General features: G+C 34.5%; 2 protein-coding genes across 3 annotated transcripts; both read left to right on the top strand.

Moving 5' to 3' along the window:
• The first annotated feature begins 1,568 nt into the window (after positions 1–1,568).
• On the top strand, positions 1,569–3,427 carry spict (magnesium transporter spict). Its single transcript, XM_017610417.1, has 2 exons — positions 1,569–2,028; positions 2,240–3,427. The coding sequence occupies exons 1-2, from the start codon at positions 1,737–1,739 to the stop codon at positions 3,094–3,096; spliced, it is 1,149 nt and encodes a 382-aa protein (XP_017465906.1). The 5' UTR covers positions 1,569–1,736; the 3' UTR covers positions 3,097–3,427.
• A 670-nt stretch (positions 3,428–4,097) lies between these two features.
• LOC108358898 (solute carrier family 12 member 9) lies at positions 4,098–14,982 on the top strand. 2 transcript variants are annotated; one of them, XR_001846849.1, is made up of 11 exons: positions 4,098–4,970; positions 6,701–6,835; positions 6,898–7,235; positions 8,816–9,697; positions 9,758–10,146; positions 10,211–10,402; positions 10,475–10,663; positions 10,737–10,833; positions 10,944–11,077; positions 11,656–11,914; positions 14,948–14,982. XR_001846849.1 is itself a non-coding variant. In XM_017610416.1 (11 exons), the coding sequence occupies exons 2-11, from the start codon at positions 4,643–4,645 to the stop codon at positions 11,852–11,854; spliced, it is 2,883 nt and encodes a 960-aa protein (XP_017465905.1). In that variant the 5' UTR covers positions 4,098–4,236; positions 4,311–4,642; the 3' UTR covers positions 11,855–14,678. The 2 variants fall into 2 exon arrangements, 1 of the variants encoding a protein (XP_017465905.1); XM_017610416.1 differs by lacking the exon at positions 14,948–14,982 and having other exon boundaries at positions 4,098–4,236; positions 4,311–4,970; positions 11,656–14,678.
• The last annotated feature ends 667 nt before the right edge of the window (positions 14,983–15,649 follow it).

The raw sequence follows: 15,649 nt of genomic DNA, 5'->3' as shown, positions 1-15,649 counted from the left end.
GAATGACGCACGGTTTCACACTGGATGAAAACTAGCAGAACAAAATGTGTATACGTACAGCCAAAGAACGTAAATCTATAAGGTCGGTGTTATGCAGACAAACATTTGTTTGCCAAATTAAATGGCTGCTGCTTAGTTTGCTCGGAGGTGGTTATGTCGAGTTTGACACAGGGTTGCACCAAAAAACGTAAATCTACGAGTTGTCCCTTGTTATAAATTTACCTTTTTTGCTTAAACAGCATTATTACAAATTTTTATTTACAATGGCCCGTAGTCATAGTCAAAATAAAGTCGACTTTAAAGTTAGTTGCAGCTTTTTTGACAGATATCCCATTGAAAATTATGTCAAAAAGCTGCAACTAACTTTAAAGTCGACTTTATTTTGACTATGACTACGGGCCAATTATTTAAAATCAAACTAAAGCAAAATTGTGTTGTTTACCAAAGTAATAAGTCTGGTAACATTATTGCAGTATCAAAATTAAAACTTATGCTGCATTTACACATGGCATTTTTCTAGGGGATTCAACATTGCTTAAAAAAATCGCTCGTGTAAATGGTGATTCAAAAATCGCTTGCCTCAAAGTAGACAGCAAGTCAACTGTTGCAGGCGATTATTGGTTTTCAAAGAATTGCCTCATGTAAAGGCAGCTTTACTTTTTTTGCTTAATTGTTTTCGTGTTTTTGAGTCATCATGGTAGAGCTGGAAAACTGTAGATAGGCACAACCAACGATAGTAACGATACTATCGAAATTGTCGACACTATCGATAGTTTTGATTAAAAAAGTCTTAAAATTATACATCACAACTTTTATTGAAAATGAGATCAGAATTGCTAAAATATGTCCATCTTTTTATTAAGGGACAAAAGTCCACAACGATTTTTGGCTTCAAGCAGCATCTGCGCTTTGAAATTATTTGCTATGCTTTGCTAAATGTCCCTTCCGACTCGCAAGATGAAGCAGGTACCGCCGGCTTTTAGAGCATGGTTACCCACGAACGTGTACGTAGCGTAGCGTAGAAGTACGGAGCAACATAACAAGTTTGCTGTTGAAAGAAAGAGAGAGAATTAACGTCTACGTCACGGTCATGCGGTGGTAAGTTTCTGTTAGTGTGCTTTTACACAGTTCAAGTATTGAATTCAATTCTGCTCGGACATGGAAGAGAGGGAGTGAGAAGAAAAGGGACGAGTACACATGCGTCTGTACCGTCAAGTCGTTTCAACTTTCTTGCTTTGCTTTTGGCATTTTCGTTGCTTCCCATTTAAAGAACCAAAGACTTGAATTCAACAGAATTGAAACGTGTAAAAGCAAATAAAAAACACAAAAGAGAATGAGCAAGAATTGCTTTCAAGTACTTGAATCATGTAAATTAGGTGTTAACATGCAGATCCCATAAGATAGATTGTGTCAGCTGACACGTTCTCCTTTTTTACGTTCGTGAGTAACTGCCCTTTTACTATTACTGAATAATGTATTTTTGAGTGAAAACTATCGATAGTGCTTACAAAACCATCGATGTTTTCGATAGTTAAAAACCATCGATACTATCGATAGCGCCATCGATAGTCTTCCAGCTCTACATTACTGTTTTGCCCATTACGAGTGTTGATGAACGAAGTGTATTGTTGAGAAGTTCCTTTAAATTCTTTCTTTTGAAGCTACTGAATTAAGGTTTGCTCTGGTCACGCCCTTTTCTAATAAATCTAAGGAAGCCAAGTAAATATCACCCGCAGATGAGTAGCGAAAGAAGTGGGGCTAATGCCATGAACGTCATGGACATGAGCAGCGGCTCCGTTAGCAATTTAGCTTCAACGAGTCCCGTGCCCTCCTTGGGCGAGCTGTATTCCCAGCTTGACTTCTATATTGGCGTAGGATTGGCAATTTGCTCATGCTTTTTTATTGGTTCGAGTTTTATAATAAAGAAGAAGGCGCTTATGCGGCTTAGTAGACAAGGAGAAATGCGCGCTGCCGCTGGCGGCTATGGTTACTTAAAAGAATGGATTTGGTGGGCAGGCTTGCTAACGAGTAAGTAAAAGAAAACTTAATAAGCATTCCGACGTACTAGTTATTTCCATTTTATATACATATGTATCTATAAGGCGGAGATGTTTAAATTTCACTATAAATTTATTGTACACATGATTCATGATTCATGATTTTACATACATATATAAGAAATTTAATTTATATCTTGTTTAATACACCAAAATTATTTTTTACATTCAATCGTTTGCAGTGGCTCTTGGTGAAGGTGCCAATTTCGCAGCATACGCTTTTGCGCCAGCATCTCTTGTTACTCCACTCGGTGCCCTGAGCGTAATCATATCCGCGGTGATGGCATCAAATTATTTAAATGAAAAACTCAATCTTCTGGGAAAAATCGGTTGCGTACTTTGCATTCTAGGCTCAACTATCATCGTTATACATTCACCAAAAGAGAAAGAGGTTGAAAATTTAGAGATTTTATTTGAAAAATTGCAAGATCCAGGATTCATTTTCTATGTGCTTTGCATACTTGGCTCAACAGTGTACGTAGCACTATTTATTGCACCGAGATATGGTCATTCTAATGTTGCGGTATATATTTACTTGTGCTCCGGCATTGGCTCACTGACTGTGATGTCATGCAAAGCGCTGGGATTGGCCATACGCGATACCATAAATGGTACTGGAAACGATTTTGCCACTTGGATGCCATGGTTTCTGATTTGCGTCACTGTTACTTTCATTGCTATACAAATGAATTATTTAAACAAAGCGCTGGATGTATTCAATACAGGAATTGTAACGCCCGTATATTATGTAATGTTTACATCTCTTGTCATAACAGCCTCTGCAATACTTTTCAAGGAATTTACACACATGCGTTTCGAAGATATCTTGGGAGATATTTGTGGATTTTTTGTAGTAATCTTAGCTGTATTCATGTTGAATGCTTTCAAAGATTTGGATATCACATTGAATGATGTACGTAGTATCATGCGCCCAAAAATTCAACGCATTTCACAATATGATGAAGAAGTACTTGTATCGAATGCTGCTAAAGATCGACGATACTCTTATGGATCAGGAGACTATTTCCGAAAAGCTTGACGTAAACAACGCCATCGCGTTTAAGGCATTTGTATGGTTATTACTTAATTTATTAAGGCATCAACGATCAATATAATGCCTACATTTCCAAAACTTTCCTAGTTTATTTTGTTTTTAGTCCTTAAATTTTACTAATGTATGTATGTATATACATTTATGCATACTGAATATGAAGTATGTAATTTGTGGTTTTGTAGATGTAGTTTAAGTAACAAGTGTCTTTCGAAAATAGTGTCAGCTATAAAAAAGTCCTCTAATTACGCAGAATTTGGAAAATTTTAGGGTTATGCCATAACGAACTAAGTAAATAAAGCTTTTGCATACATAAAATTATTTACTATTATTCAATAATTTCTAGGAATAGCAAAAATTAGCAGAAGACTAATGTTGGTCCTTGCTAAAATCTATAGTGGATGCAACTAAATATATATTCTATTCAAATAGTATTTTCCTTCGGTCAACCAAGTAAGCCAAAAAAACAATTGAAACAGTTCAAATTCAGAGGTCTGGGTAGATGCAGGAAGCTAAAAGTTACTTCAAGGTCTCGTTACAATTTCGAACATTTATTCTCAGCTTGCAGCTTACCTAATTGTAAGCTTAACTTAGGGTTTACACCGGACAATACTGTCATGACAATGAAGATATACGTATTAGTTGTCAAAATTGTTCCAACGGAAAAGTATGCATGGAGTGTAAACGGCCTTTCAACTAATCGCTTTCAATGAAGTTGGTCGGCTGCATACTTTCGTTCAACTTTTGGTTCAACTAATCGCCTGTGAAAGTTGAATCATGTAAATTCCCTATAAGTAAGCGACCAACGAAACATTGTTAAATTGCTCAAAAATTCACCACATTCCTGTTGGCTCTTCTAAAAAATTTTTACAGTGTTGAAAAATTTATATTGCAAACAAGTTAAATATGGCAACGCAACAATTTTGTTTTGACTTATTTTTTATCCACCGTTTATTTTGCGCAATTTTTCTTCATTTATTTACACTTCGTTCTTTGTATCCCCACTTGCTCCCTAATTTGACAGCTGATGATTCAGTTTAGTTTTCCGCCTTGGTTCAGTTTGTGGTTTTCTAGTTCGTAGCGAATCCAAGAGATAATTCAAAAAAGATTCCCATCAATTCCTATCAAGTGGGAGTGAATATTATAAGCTTTAAAAACTAAACAACTGATGACTGTTTAACGTGAATATTTTGTGTTCCTAGCAAGAAGAATCGTATACTCGCTTTCACCAGCTGGAAAAAGGGCATACAACCTGATATACATACATATGATTGCTGTGTGTGCAGCCGTGCGAAACTATAGCTTTTGGTGGACTCAATATAAGCAGAATTCTTCACTTCGATTTACTACGTTCGTGGGCAGTTAAGTACTAATCTCGCGGGTATACAGACATACGTATTTATATAGAAAAAGTTTGTGAAACTTTCCACAACAGACCAAAGTTGGTATATTTTTTGTGGGCGTTTGTGTGAGTGAATAACACAAATTGTCGCGTTTAACTGCCCACGTATCCACCGCCGCTGGCACAATTGAGATGATCCAGCAACCAGAGGAAAGACGCAATGGCGGCGGTGATGTTCCCAACGATGAGATGGCACCGATTGCCTCGCATCGCAGTGGTGGGGCTTCCTCAATGTTCCGTTCGTTTGGCTCATTGTTTGGAGCGAATAGCAATCACATAGGCAGCGGCGGCGGCGGCGGCGGCGGCGGCATACATTCGCCCTCAAATGCAGGCGACCATGGTTACGTTGAGTTCGGTATGCAGGATCCGGATAGAAGCGGTCGTACTCTAGGGACTTTTGCTGGCGTATTCAGCCCAGTAGCGTTGTCAATGTTCAGCGCTTTAGTCTTTATACGTGTGGGTAAGTATTTTTTATTTGCTCATGATTATTTATTCATGCCCATACAAATTATACATACGTATATGTAGCTATACATATGTTTGTACATACAAACGCAACCAAACGAACTAGATCTGCTATAATAAGCAGTGGGGCGGGTGTCGATGGCAAATTAACATCTTGAAATTATAAACATATAAATAAGTATTTATTTAAATACATATGTATGTACTTAGGCGTAGAAATATATTTGCATATACCTGCATATACCCAGTCTGAAATCTTTATGATTTCTGGCCGATATCGATCAGAGAAGCGTATGGAGAGGTTGACAGGAAGTCTAACCGACACGTCGTGGGAAATTCTGGCTTAATTACCGACGATTCTGACGGATATCTAACAGATGTCTGACCAAAAAATCCTGGGAAATAAGAATAATCAGACGTGTCTGCCCGAAATCGGACATAATTCGATCAGACATGTCGGATAAGGAAATACATAAAATTCTTTAGACACTTCGCCCAGAAATCTGTACGAATAGTCAATTTTTTATTGAGACATTTGTGCGACTTCATTATATTTATATGAGAAGCTGTTTTTCATGGCAGAAATACACTCGGAGGTTTGCCATTGCTTGCCGAAGGGCAACCGCTGTTAAGAAAAAACCTTGTTTCTAAACTTTTTACGCCTAACCGGCTTCAATCGGGGCCAAAATATTAATGTGAAATCTTCGACTATACCTGCATTGACGTAGCGGCTGAGGCTTAGGAAATCTGATATAAAAATTTGCTTCCTACATTTAAGGACCACTCTATTGTACATAGTTACATGTAAATAACTATTGCAATTAAGTGATATGCGATAATGTAGTTAAATATGTATGTACATATATTGTTGCAGCTTTGTAGCTATAATTTATAGTGTTATACACTTACTTATACATACATACATATATGCATGTAGTGTTAAATTATTTCTTGCAAATTAAAAATCATGCATTAAAAAGTAAATTTACGAATGGAAGTGCCACTGTTTACCACTACACCACAGCGCCCGTATACATACATACAGAGATATCAATATATACTTGCTAAGTGGTTTCAGCTGGTTTATTTTTTTTGTGTCGATTTTCTATAGGCTATGGACATTTCCATTTTTGTATAATTATAACAATTAGCATCCATAGTTGTGAAAAAAGAGATTAATAACTTTTTAACTATTGCGGCCATGTGCCTAGGAAGTAAATTTTTTTGTATGTGAAATTCTTTTTCGCAGTGGCCCAAAATTGCTGCGATACATTCTTTTATTATGTTAAAAATGTAAAGGGTATGTAGCTAAATCCTTTCTATTTAGTAAACTATAATTACAATAACAAAATTGGAGATTGCATTGCTTTTCTTACATAAATCAAACCTAAAAACCTTAAAATAGAAACTAACTATTTTGGAAGACATTTACTTATATTTTTGTATTATTTTGTCAGTCGCGAAAAATCATAGCATATCTACATACTAGTTCCTTTCACTTAAGACCTTCAACAAGTCTTTAGTCTGCCATAATTTCCAATTTCCGTTCTGTGAATCACTTAAGTATTTTTAAATATGTAGTCTATGTATGTTCTTATTTGCTTAGTCAAAAGTTATCATCATTTCGTATTAGTTACGGAAAGTCGCTACTTCTTTGATTTATCGTGTGTAATACATACATATCTACATAGATACTTATGTATATTTATTCATACATATTTTTAGGTTTTATTGTCGGCAACGCTGGTCTTTATGTGACGCTTCTTCAATTCCTTATCGCCTATTTAATACTCCTGTTTACCGTTGCGTCTGTATGCGCAATCTCTACCAATGGTGCCGTGGAAGGTGGTGGCGTTTATTGTAAGTAATGCATCATATTTTCATATAGATAATTTTACTAATTGTCTACATTACATTTGCAGTCATGATAAGCCGTACGCTAGGCCTAGAATTTGGCGGTTCGATTGGTACACTTTTCTTTCTGGCTAATGTCGTCGGTTGTGCTATGGCTATATCTGGTTGTACGGAGGGTGTAATGGAGAACTTTGGCCCTGGTGGCTATTTCACAGAAGGTGGTGATTCACTACCCGATGGCACTTGGTGGCGCTTCCTCTTTTCAACGCTAATAAATACAGCCATGTTAGTGGTGTGTTTGATTGGTGCCGCACTCTTTGCTAAGACATCGGTATTAATTTTGGGTATTGTCACAGTATGCTTGATGGCCACGTATATAAGCTTCTTGGCCGAAGGTCCGAAAGAGGTAATTGCGTCATATTGATTTTATTTAAAAAAATTTTGAGTACATAGGACATACATACATACACGTTTTTAGGTATTTTAAAACTTATAAGAAGCTTATTTAGTTATGCAACTATTTAGTTACTCTACTCCCAAGATGTATGTATTTGGGTGGTCCAAAAATGCATGTGCAAAAGTAAAGTCGGAATTTTTATGCTCTGACCCCCTAGGATTGTTCTTTTTTTCCATATAAAATACATGTAAAACTTTGAGCGGTTTGAGCGACCCCTAAATATATTTTGATTTCAAAATAAAAAAAATTGGGATATATTTTTTCAATATGTAACAAGGCATTAAAATTCCGACTTTACTTTTTTTCGGACCACCCTAATGTATATACATAAATGAAGCAACGAAAATATCTCTGGTTTGAAACTGGTTTAGACTAAATATTAAAGCGGTGCTGTAAAGTTTTTCAAGTATTTAATTAATCAGGCTCTCGGGGGAAATATGCAATTGGGCAGTATGCTTCGTGAATAAAAAATTTCAAAATTTGCTTTCAAATGGCGGGTTTTTCGGGGTAAATTGATCACAGTCTTCGGGGTTTTTTCATTATAAATATTTTACAAATGACTCGTTTATGTTTTTGAGAATCCGATTGGATTTTTTGGGCCTTTACGGGACATTTCGAATTTTTTTTGGAATATTTGGGTATTTTCTGCGGAAAGTTTCGAGATTATTTTTTGGATACTTAGTTTTCCGGTCCTTCGAGTGTTATTTTTCGGATCATTCAAGATGTTTTAGGGATTTTTCGAGACCTTTCGGAGTTTTATCGCAACTTTTTTTGGGGCGAATTCGAAATTCTTCGTGTTTTGTTTTTTGTGGGATTTTTTGTAGCTTTCCACTATTTTACGGACAATTGAGAATTTTGTCTTCATCTTTCAGAATTTTTCCGTAAAATAATGAAATGTATTGATCAAAGTATAACATTAGTTTATGCAGTTAGGCATTCATAAAAAACGAAGTGGAATTTTGAATCCGAAATAATCGCGCATTCACGAAATCTCAAATAACTTAAAAACAGGAAAAACCTCCAAAATTTCCCAAAAAAATTGAACGCGAATAATCTCGAAAAGTCCGGAAAAGGTCCGAAAAAATCTGTAAAAATTCCGCAATATCTTAGAAACTTCAACATTTCGATAAAATCCAAATTTTCCAAAAAAACGAAAGATTCCTAAAAAGTTCGACTATTGTTATACTTTGATCAATACATTTCATTATTTTATTTATAATTAACTTTCTATTAATTTTAAATTTTTTTGAAATGTTTCGTGTTTTTTTTTGGGGGCTTTTCGAAATTTTTTCTATATTTTTCAGATTTTATGGCTTTGCCGGGTTTTATTTTCGGGATATTTTGAGCTTTTCTCGGTATTTAATGTGTTATTCTTCGGCATCTTTGGGAATTATTTTTTTAAATCTTCTTTCTTTTCCGACTTCTTGAGAATTTTTTTGCGAGTTTTCTGGTTCAAAAATACACTTAAATTTGAATTTCTCTTTTTATGAATGCCTACAATTCAAATTAATATTACGTAATTCTTTCAGATTGACGTTCCGAAAGAAAACACCATCTTCAACGAAACCAAACTCAATTACACCGGTTTAAATGCACACACCTTAATGGATAATCTTTATCCGCACTATGCTAAAGATTACACTTCGAATGGTAAAATGGTTGATTTCGCCACCACATTCGGTGTTTTATTTGCTGGCGTGACTGGCATTATGGCTGGTGCAAATATGTCGGGCGAACTGAAAAGCCCTTCCAGAAGTATTCCAACCGGCACATTATCGGCTGTGAGCTTCACATTCGTCTCCTATATTTTACTTTCATTTCTGATGGCTTTAACCACACCAGCAGTTATAATGCAAAATAACTATCTCTTCCTTATGCCGGTTAATTTTTGGCCACCATTCACAGCGATTGGCATACTAACCGCCACTTTTTCAACTGGACTCAGCAATCTTATTGGCTCTAGTCGTATTTTGGAAGCTCTATCAAAGGATCAAGTGTTTGGCTCTCTTTTGAAATTCGTATTACGCGGCACATGGAAGGGCAATCCCGTTGCAGCGGTGTTCACTAGTTGGATACTCGTCGAATGTATACTCTTAATTGGTTCTTTGAATGCAATTGCGCAGGTTAATTCAGTATTGTTTATGCTTTCTTATTTGGCTACAAATTTGGCTTGTCTGGGCATCGAATTGACTGGTGCGCCGAATTTCCGTCCACTCTTTAAGTATTTCACTTGGCACACCTGCCTAATCGGTTTGCTAGGTACACTCATCATGATGTTTGTGATAAATCCGATTTATGCATCATCCAGTATTATATTATGTTTAATTTTGGTTATCGCGTTGCATCTGTTCTCACCAGCTTCGCAGGGTACCCAATGGGGTTCGATCTCACAAGCGTTGATGTTCCATCAGGTGAGCGTGGGTGGATATTGATTTTCATTTAAATGCATTTCATTAATTTCTTTACAACAGGTACGTAAGTACTTGTTGATGTTGGATTCACGCAAGGATCATGTAAAATTCTGGCGTCCACAAATGCTATTGTTAGTATCATCGCCGCGTTCCTGCTGTCCACTTGTAGATTTTGTCAATGATATGAAAAAAGGTGGGCTGTATGTGATTGGCCACGTGAAGGTGGGTGACTACACGGCCTTCGTAGACCCCACCATTGAGGAAAACAAATATTGGCTATCATTCTTGGATCATATGCGAGTGAAGGCGTTTGCTGAAGTGACACTGGCCCAGTCTATACGCGAAGGTGTGCAACATTTGATACGTCTATCCGGTATTGGTGCAATGAAACCGAACACCATAATTTTGGGATTCTACGATAGTGAAGCACCAAAGGATTTCTTTGAGGCGTGAGTGCTATATAACAATGTACACACATACGTTCCTTAATTTATTAACGGCACATTTTTTCAGCGGCACTTCACCTTATAAAACCGATGGCTTTAATCACGGCGAAATTCAAAACTTTCCCATACGTCGTGATGGCGAAGAAAAACAAATTGATGTCACTGAATATGTGGCTATTATGTGCGATGTGCTCCGCATGAAGAAAAATTTGTGTCTGTGTCGACACTTTCATCGCCTGGATAAGAATTTCATTGCAAAGTAAGCGCGCGTCAGCAAAGTTTTTTTTGTTAAACAAACATTTAATGCTAAATATTTATTGTTTATTGATAGAAGCAAACATTTGAGATATATAGACGTTTGGCCAATCAACGTTTTCAATCCCAATCCAAATAATCCTTTCGATGTAGTCTCTCTATTTATGATGCAATTGGCAGTAATAATCAACATGCTTGCTAAATGGAAGCACTTGCGTTTACGCGTTTTTCTGTGCGAATCAAACAATACAAATACTGAATTAAGGTGCTTTAGAATTAATTGAATCTGTCTGCTATTTATTTTCTACTTATATTTACAAATAAATTTTCGGTTACAGTTCTTTCGATACACAAATGCCACAGCTGGATATTTTCGCTAGAATGAGACTGGAGCAATCTTTGAAGAATTTACGTATTGAAGCGGATATCATAGAGGTAGAGTAGACAAAATTTATTAATATGCAGCCGTTAATTCTTACTTGCAATTGTAATATATGTGAAATACACTCGATAATACCTTCATTTCCTCTTTATTTTATTTGTAGATTCAAGAATGGAACCGTGATTCTGAATTCACAAGCCATTCTCGCATACTCAAACAATTTACAAGCCAAGCTGAGGATGTCAACGAATTAATTACGGAGGAAAATCTCAATCGCTCGCTGCTTTATATGCAAAGGTTAGTAAAACTAATTATTGCAGTTATTTTCCTTTATTTTAAGATTTAGATTAAGATGAACATTTACATATAGACCGTAGAGGCGAGATTCGGAGCTTAGCTGAAATAAGGTAGCATCTGTGATGTCCATAATAAAAGCGTATTGAAACGAAAAACTTTCCAAATGAAAATGTGTTTAAAGTAAATAAAAGATCGCTTTTCGCCAATTCGCTTGTGATTCAGTTTGAAACAAATATGTTAGGGTTTATTTTTTTCTCAATGCATATTCTGGCAACACTTACCTTGTCTTATTCCCCAAGAATTTCTGAACTATGTACTTTTCTGAAACTTAGACCAGCTGTTTTTTAGTGATCAGCCATTTTTGTGATACATTTTTCATTGTTTCGATAAACATAACAAAACATATCAATTGCTTTTATTGCACTCGTGATTGCTAGAGTGACTTATTGTAGTACATAATATACTCTCCAGAGGACAGTAAAACACTTTTTGGACGTTTCTGCAACTATTCGAAACAAAGCCTATACCTAATAAAAAAAAAACACTGATTATACTCATATTCTTGACTACTTTTCCAGAGTCAACCAAATAATACGTGAACGCTCCGACCAGACGGCTGTTTCCTTTATATATTTGGCTGCACCACCTCTAATCGACACACCGGATTTCACAGAGCGCAGTGCACGTTACATAGAGCTACTAACCGAGTTGACTGCTGATTTGCCACCCACTATTCTGGTACATGGCATAAGCACAGTTACTTCGACAACGCTGTAAATTCCAGAGATTCCATTAAACTGTAAACTGTTTTATATCGATCCTTAATGTATGGTTCAAGTAAGTCTATTGCGTATGTGAGACACTACCGAAAAAAAAAGAAAAAAAACTTCCTATATATAGTATGTATTAAATGCTGAATATACTACTTACATAATTATTTAAGTTTTGTTGTTTAACTTTATTTGCATGTTTTCGTTAAACGTATTTGAATTCAGCATAAGTATGCAGTTCAAAAAAAAAAAAAAGTTTGCGAAAGTAGTTGATCATCGCTTCTTACCTTTCTTAGCTTAAACTGGTTTTATTAAAAGAGGAAGTCTTTATTTTAAAATTAAGGAGAAATTCGTAATAAATAGTTAAATGAATGAATAAAATGTAGCATAGGCTTACATTTACAAAATTATTTTTATGTGCATTCAACTTTTTTTGGTCTAAAATATCTGTACTAGGGTGGTGCTTAGATTATCAACTAAATTTGGCACACCTTTATTTTGTTCTACGTGCGAAATAAAGACATTCACAAAAAAAATTTCAAATTTTTAAAATAAATATTTTTTTTTTAATAGCAAAAATTTTACAAAATGTTGCATTTAACCAGCTATAACCCAGCGAGTTTATGAATTTTTATGAATAAGCTTCAATAATATGTCTTACTAATTAGATTTCAATTCAAAATTTTGTCGAAATTTCGCGATAAAAAAAAATATTAGTTACTTCAAAATTTGTTTAACATTTTGAAATTTTCGCGAAAGTCTTTATTTTGTACGTGACTAGAACAAAATTAAAGGGTGCCCCACACAAAATTTAAAAGTTGATATCTTAACCCTTTCAGTGCAAAAAATTAACTGTTGAAAATAAAAATCTGAAAATTTGTATACCGGCTAATTTTGGGTCGTTGATTTTAAAAATACACTCAAAACTTGTATAAAGCTTTTAGTTTTAACGTTATTCAGCGTCCATTATATTGGAAAGTGCTTTTAAAAACTGTTAGTTTTACCCTTATTCAGTGTCCATTATTTGGGACAGAGATATCCTAGGTTTGTAAAATCTCACTTATTTTTATTTTTTCTTTCGCGAAATATATTCCAAAAGTAATGCATTTTTTTCGATTCTCACTTCCATCAAAAACTTTTGACAATATATTACCGTTTCCTATCGACTTTTCTGAAATACTTTTTTTTTGTGAAGAATAACGGTCATTGCATTTAGGAAATACAATTAAATAAGCGTGGTAAAAAATTATGATATAGATAATTTTCTCAAAACAACTTTTCTTTTAACAACAAGAGCTCTTATTTACGAAAAAAAAGCTTTAAGCACAAAAAGGTTTGTCCAATATATTGGACGCTTGTACTGAAAACTTTAAGGACCACCCTAATCTACACGACCTTATTCAGAGCGGTCCTTTAGAGAGTTTAGAGCCAGCGTTAGTGAAACGAGAAATGTATTTATAATCTTTAAGGAACTCCCATATTTCTTCGAATGAAATTAATTTTTATTTAAATTGTATTATAATTACAATAATATGCAATCTTGAATATATTTTCTGAATCAAACTACATACAATGTAAAAAAATTTTGATATAAAATGGTAAAAATCATGTTTTTTTATTTCATTAGAAAAATTACGCATCTGAGATCGTGAAAAACTACATATCATAGTAGCTACTTGTTCGGGAACACAGCAATGCAAAGTCACAGTTACATTACCATGAAATATGTTGTATGCAGCTGTAAAGTAAAAGAGCCTGAAGCTTTGCATTGATGCATTTCCGTGCAAGGGTTGTTTGAAAACGACTTGCATATGCGTACGTACCATTTATTGAATACAAACATACTTACAATTTAGGGGCGTCCTTATTTTTCATTTTCGCATTTACAATTTTCTAATTCCAAGTTATTCTGAAAAAAAAAATTGTTGCGGCACTTAAAAAAAGCTAAAATAAAAAAAAAAAAAATATGAAATATAAAGAAGACCCTAATACCTTTTATGTGAGGTAACTTTTAAAAATCTCTAAAACTTTTTATGCATATTTTAACATGACACCTAATTTATTAGGGCAATTCATCTAAATGCGTAATGCTTCGTAACCACGCAAACCACGTAAACTTGTTTAATTTTGTACTGACAACCGGTTTATTTACGAGTTTTACGCGTTTACAAGACATTTAGAGGCGTTTAGATGAATACCAATATTATTTGCATTTCGGCACACATTTCTCAAATACATACATATGTAATACATATTAGGATAGGCCTTAAAACATCAACATCCAAATTTTGTATGGGGCATTTTGTTTTACGTGCAAACACGTGTACAATAAAGACATACACGGAAATTTCAAAATTATAAAAAAATTTCTGGGGTGGCCATCAGGGTTTTAAAAAAATTAAATTTAAAAAAATTCGACTCAACTTTGATTTGAAATTTATTCATAATAAGTATGAGTTTATAAGCTCGCTGTGCATTGTCGAATTTTCGCGATCTAAAAGAACAATATCTATTTTTTCAAACCGTGGTAGGGACCCAACTTACAATGTTGTTTGTTTTTGAAAATTTTGAAATTTTCTTGGATATATTTATATTGTACGTAGAACAAAATAAGTTGATGAAGTTGATTTTTTAAGGACCATCCTAATACATGCTTATGTCATCCAATACGAGTATAATACATATGAATAACGTGAAGCACATTGAGCTAAAAGTCTAACTAAATTTATGTGTGTAACTAAATTTAATTAAATGTGATTTTTAAGTGAACAAGTGGAGAGCTGCTAAAGGCTATAACCATATTCTAGTTTTATTGTAACAAAAAAAAAAATAAAACACAAAAAAAACACTAAAATTAGTTTATTAAAATTTTACACTTTTAGTATATAGTATACGCATATTTATATATACACACACATGTATAAACGCATACTTATTTTGCTTTTAAGTTAAGGAAATGATATTTATTTGTAAAGCGAACCACATTTTCGCTATAAACAACTATTTGTAAACCAATCAAATATTGAAAGTTTTTAAATAAAAAAAAAAAAAAAAAAAAACTCACAAACTGCTTCTTTAATATTTTTTTTTTTACTTTCAGCTGATAGCGAATCCTAAAGCACTCTATTCAAAATACTCGAAAAGTTCCATATTTAATCAAAGCAATTTATAAGTAATAAGCGCGTAAACTTACATAATGTCTGAATATTGGCGTCTACGCTCAGCACTTCATTGAAGAAAATATCCCGATCAAGTAACAAGCAAAAGCGTCTTAATTTTTAGAAAGCAATTGCCGCAATTGATATATTCTATCCAGAAATGTTCTATACTTCCTCTCCGAAAAATAAGTAGTAGCCCATTGTGAATGACCTCTGCGAGTGAGTGCCTCTAGATTACCGCGAGCAAGAATGATCAATTGTAGTTGTTCCCAACCTTTTTCAACCGGCGACCCACCGTATTCTTATCGTAATACCTCCACGGCCCATCGGTTAATGGTGGAGTAAAAAATTACCATAAATAATTTACCATTAAATATTGAAAATATGTACATATATATGCAAAAGACTGGCCCTTAACAATTAATTTCAAACCACCGGACAGAAACCGTTTCCTTTTAGCCTTAATGCTTCCAATATAAAATTTAGTGGCGATCGGATAAGATTTAGTTGCCGCGCAAAGCCGGTAATGTATGAAAGTACGTGTAATGTAGAAAAAATAGGTTGTTTTATTCCTAATCACATTAAACGAAACTTTTCCAATTAGTTTACTATAATGCCTGATTTTCATTAAAATGGCCTGTAAA

Source organism: Rhagoletis zephyria, unplaced genomic scaffold (assembly GCF_001687245.7).
Source record: "Rhagoletis zephyria isolate East Lansing unplaced genomic scaffold, Rhagoletis_zephyria_1.1 Rzeph_scaffold_00313, whole genome shotgun sequence".
In the NCBI taxonomy this organism is placed as follows: domain Eukaryota; kingdom Metazoa; phylum Arthropoda; class Insecta; order Diptera; family Tephritidae; genus Rhagoletis; species Rhagoletis zephyria.
This window is presented reverse-complemented; position numbering and strand designations above follow the sequence as displayed.

Bases quoted from the DNA above. Each gene is read 5' to 3' on its own strand.
- spict (XM_017610417.1), top strand. From the start codon at position 1,737: ATGAGTAGCGAAAGAAGTGGGGCTAATGCCATGAACGTCATGGACATG. The intron at 2,029-2,239 runs GTAAGTAAAAGA...AATCGTTTGCAG, and splicing joins GTGGGCAGGCTTGCTAACGA to TGGCTCTTGGTGAAGGTGCC.
- LOC108358898 (XM_017610416.1), top strand. From the start codon at position 4,643: ATGATCCAGCAACCAGAGGAAAGACGCAATGGCGGCGGTGATGTTCCC. The intron at 10,403-10,474 runs GTAAGCGCGCGT...GTTTATTGATAG, and splicing joins GATAAGAATTTCATTGCAAA to AAGCAAACATTTGAGATATA. The intron at 11,078-11,655 runs GTTAGTAAAACT...CTACTTTTCCAG, and splicing joins TCGCTGCTTTATATGCAAAG to AGTCAACCAAATAATACGTG.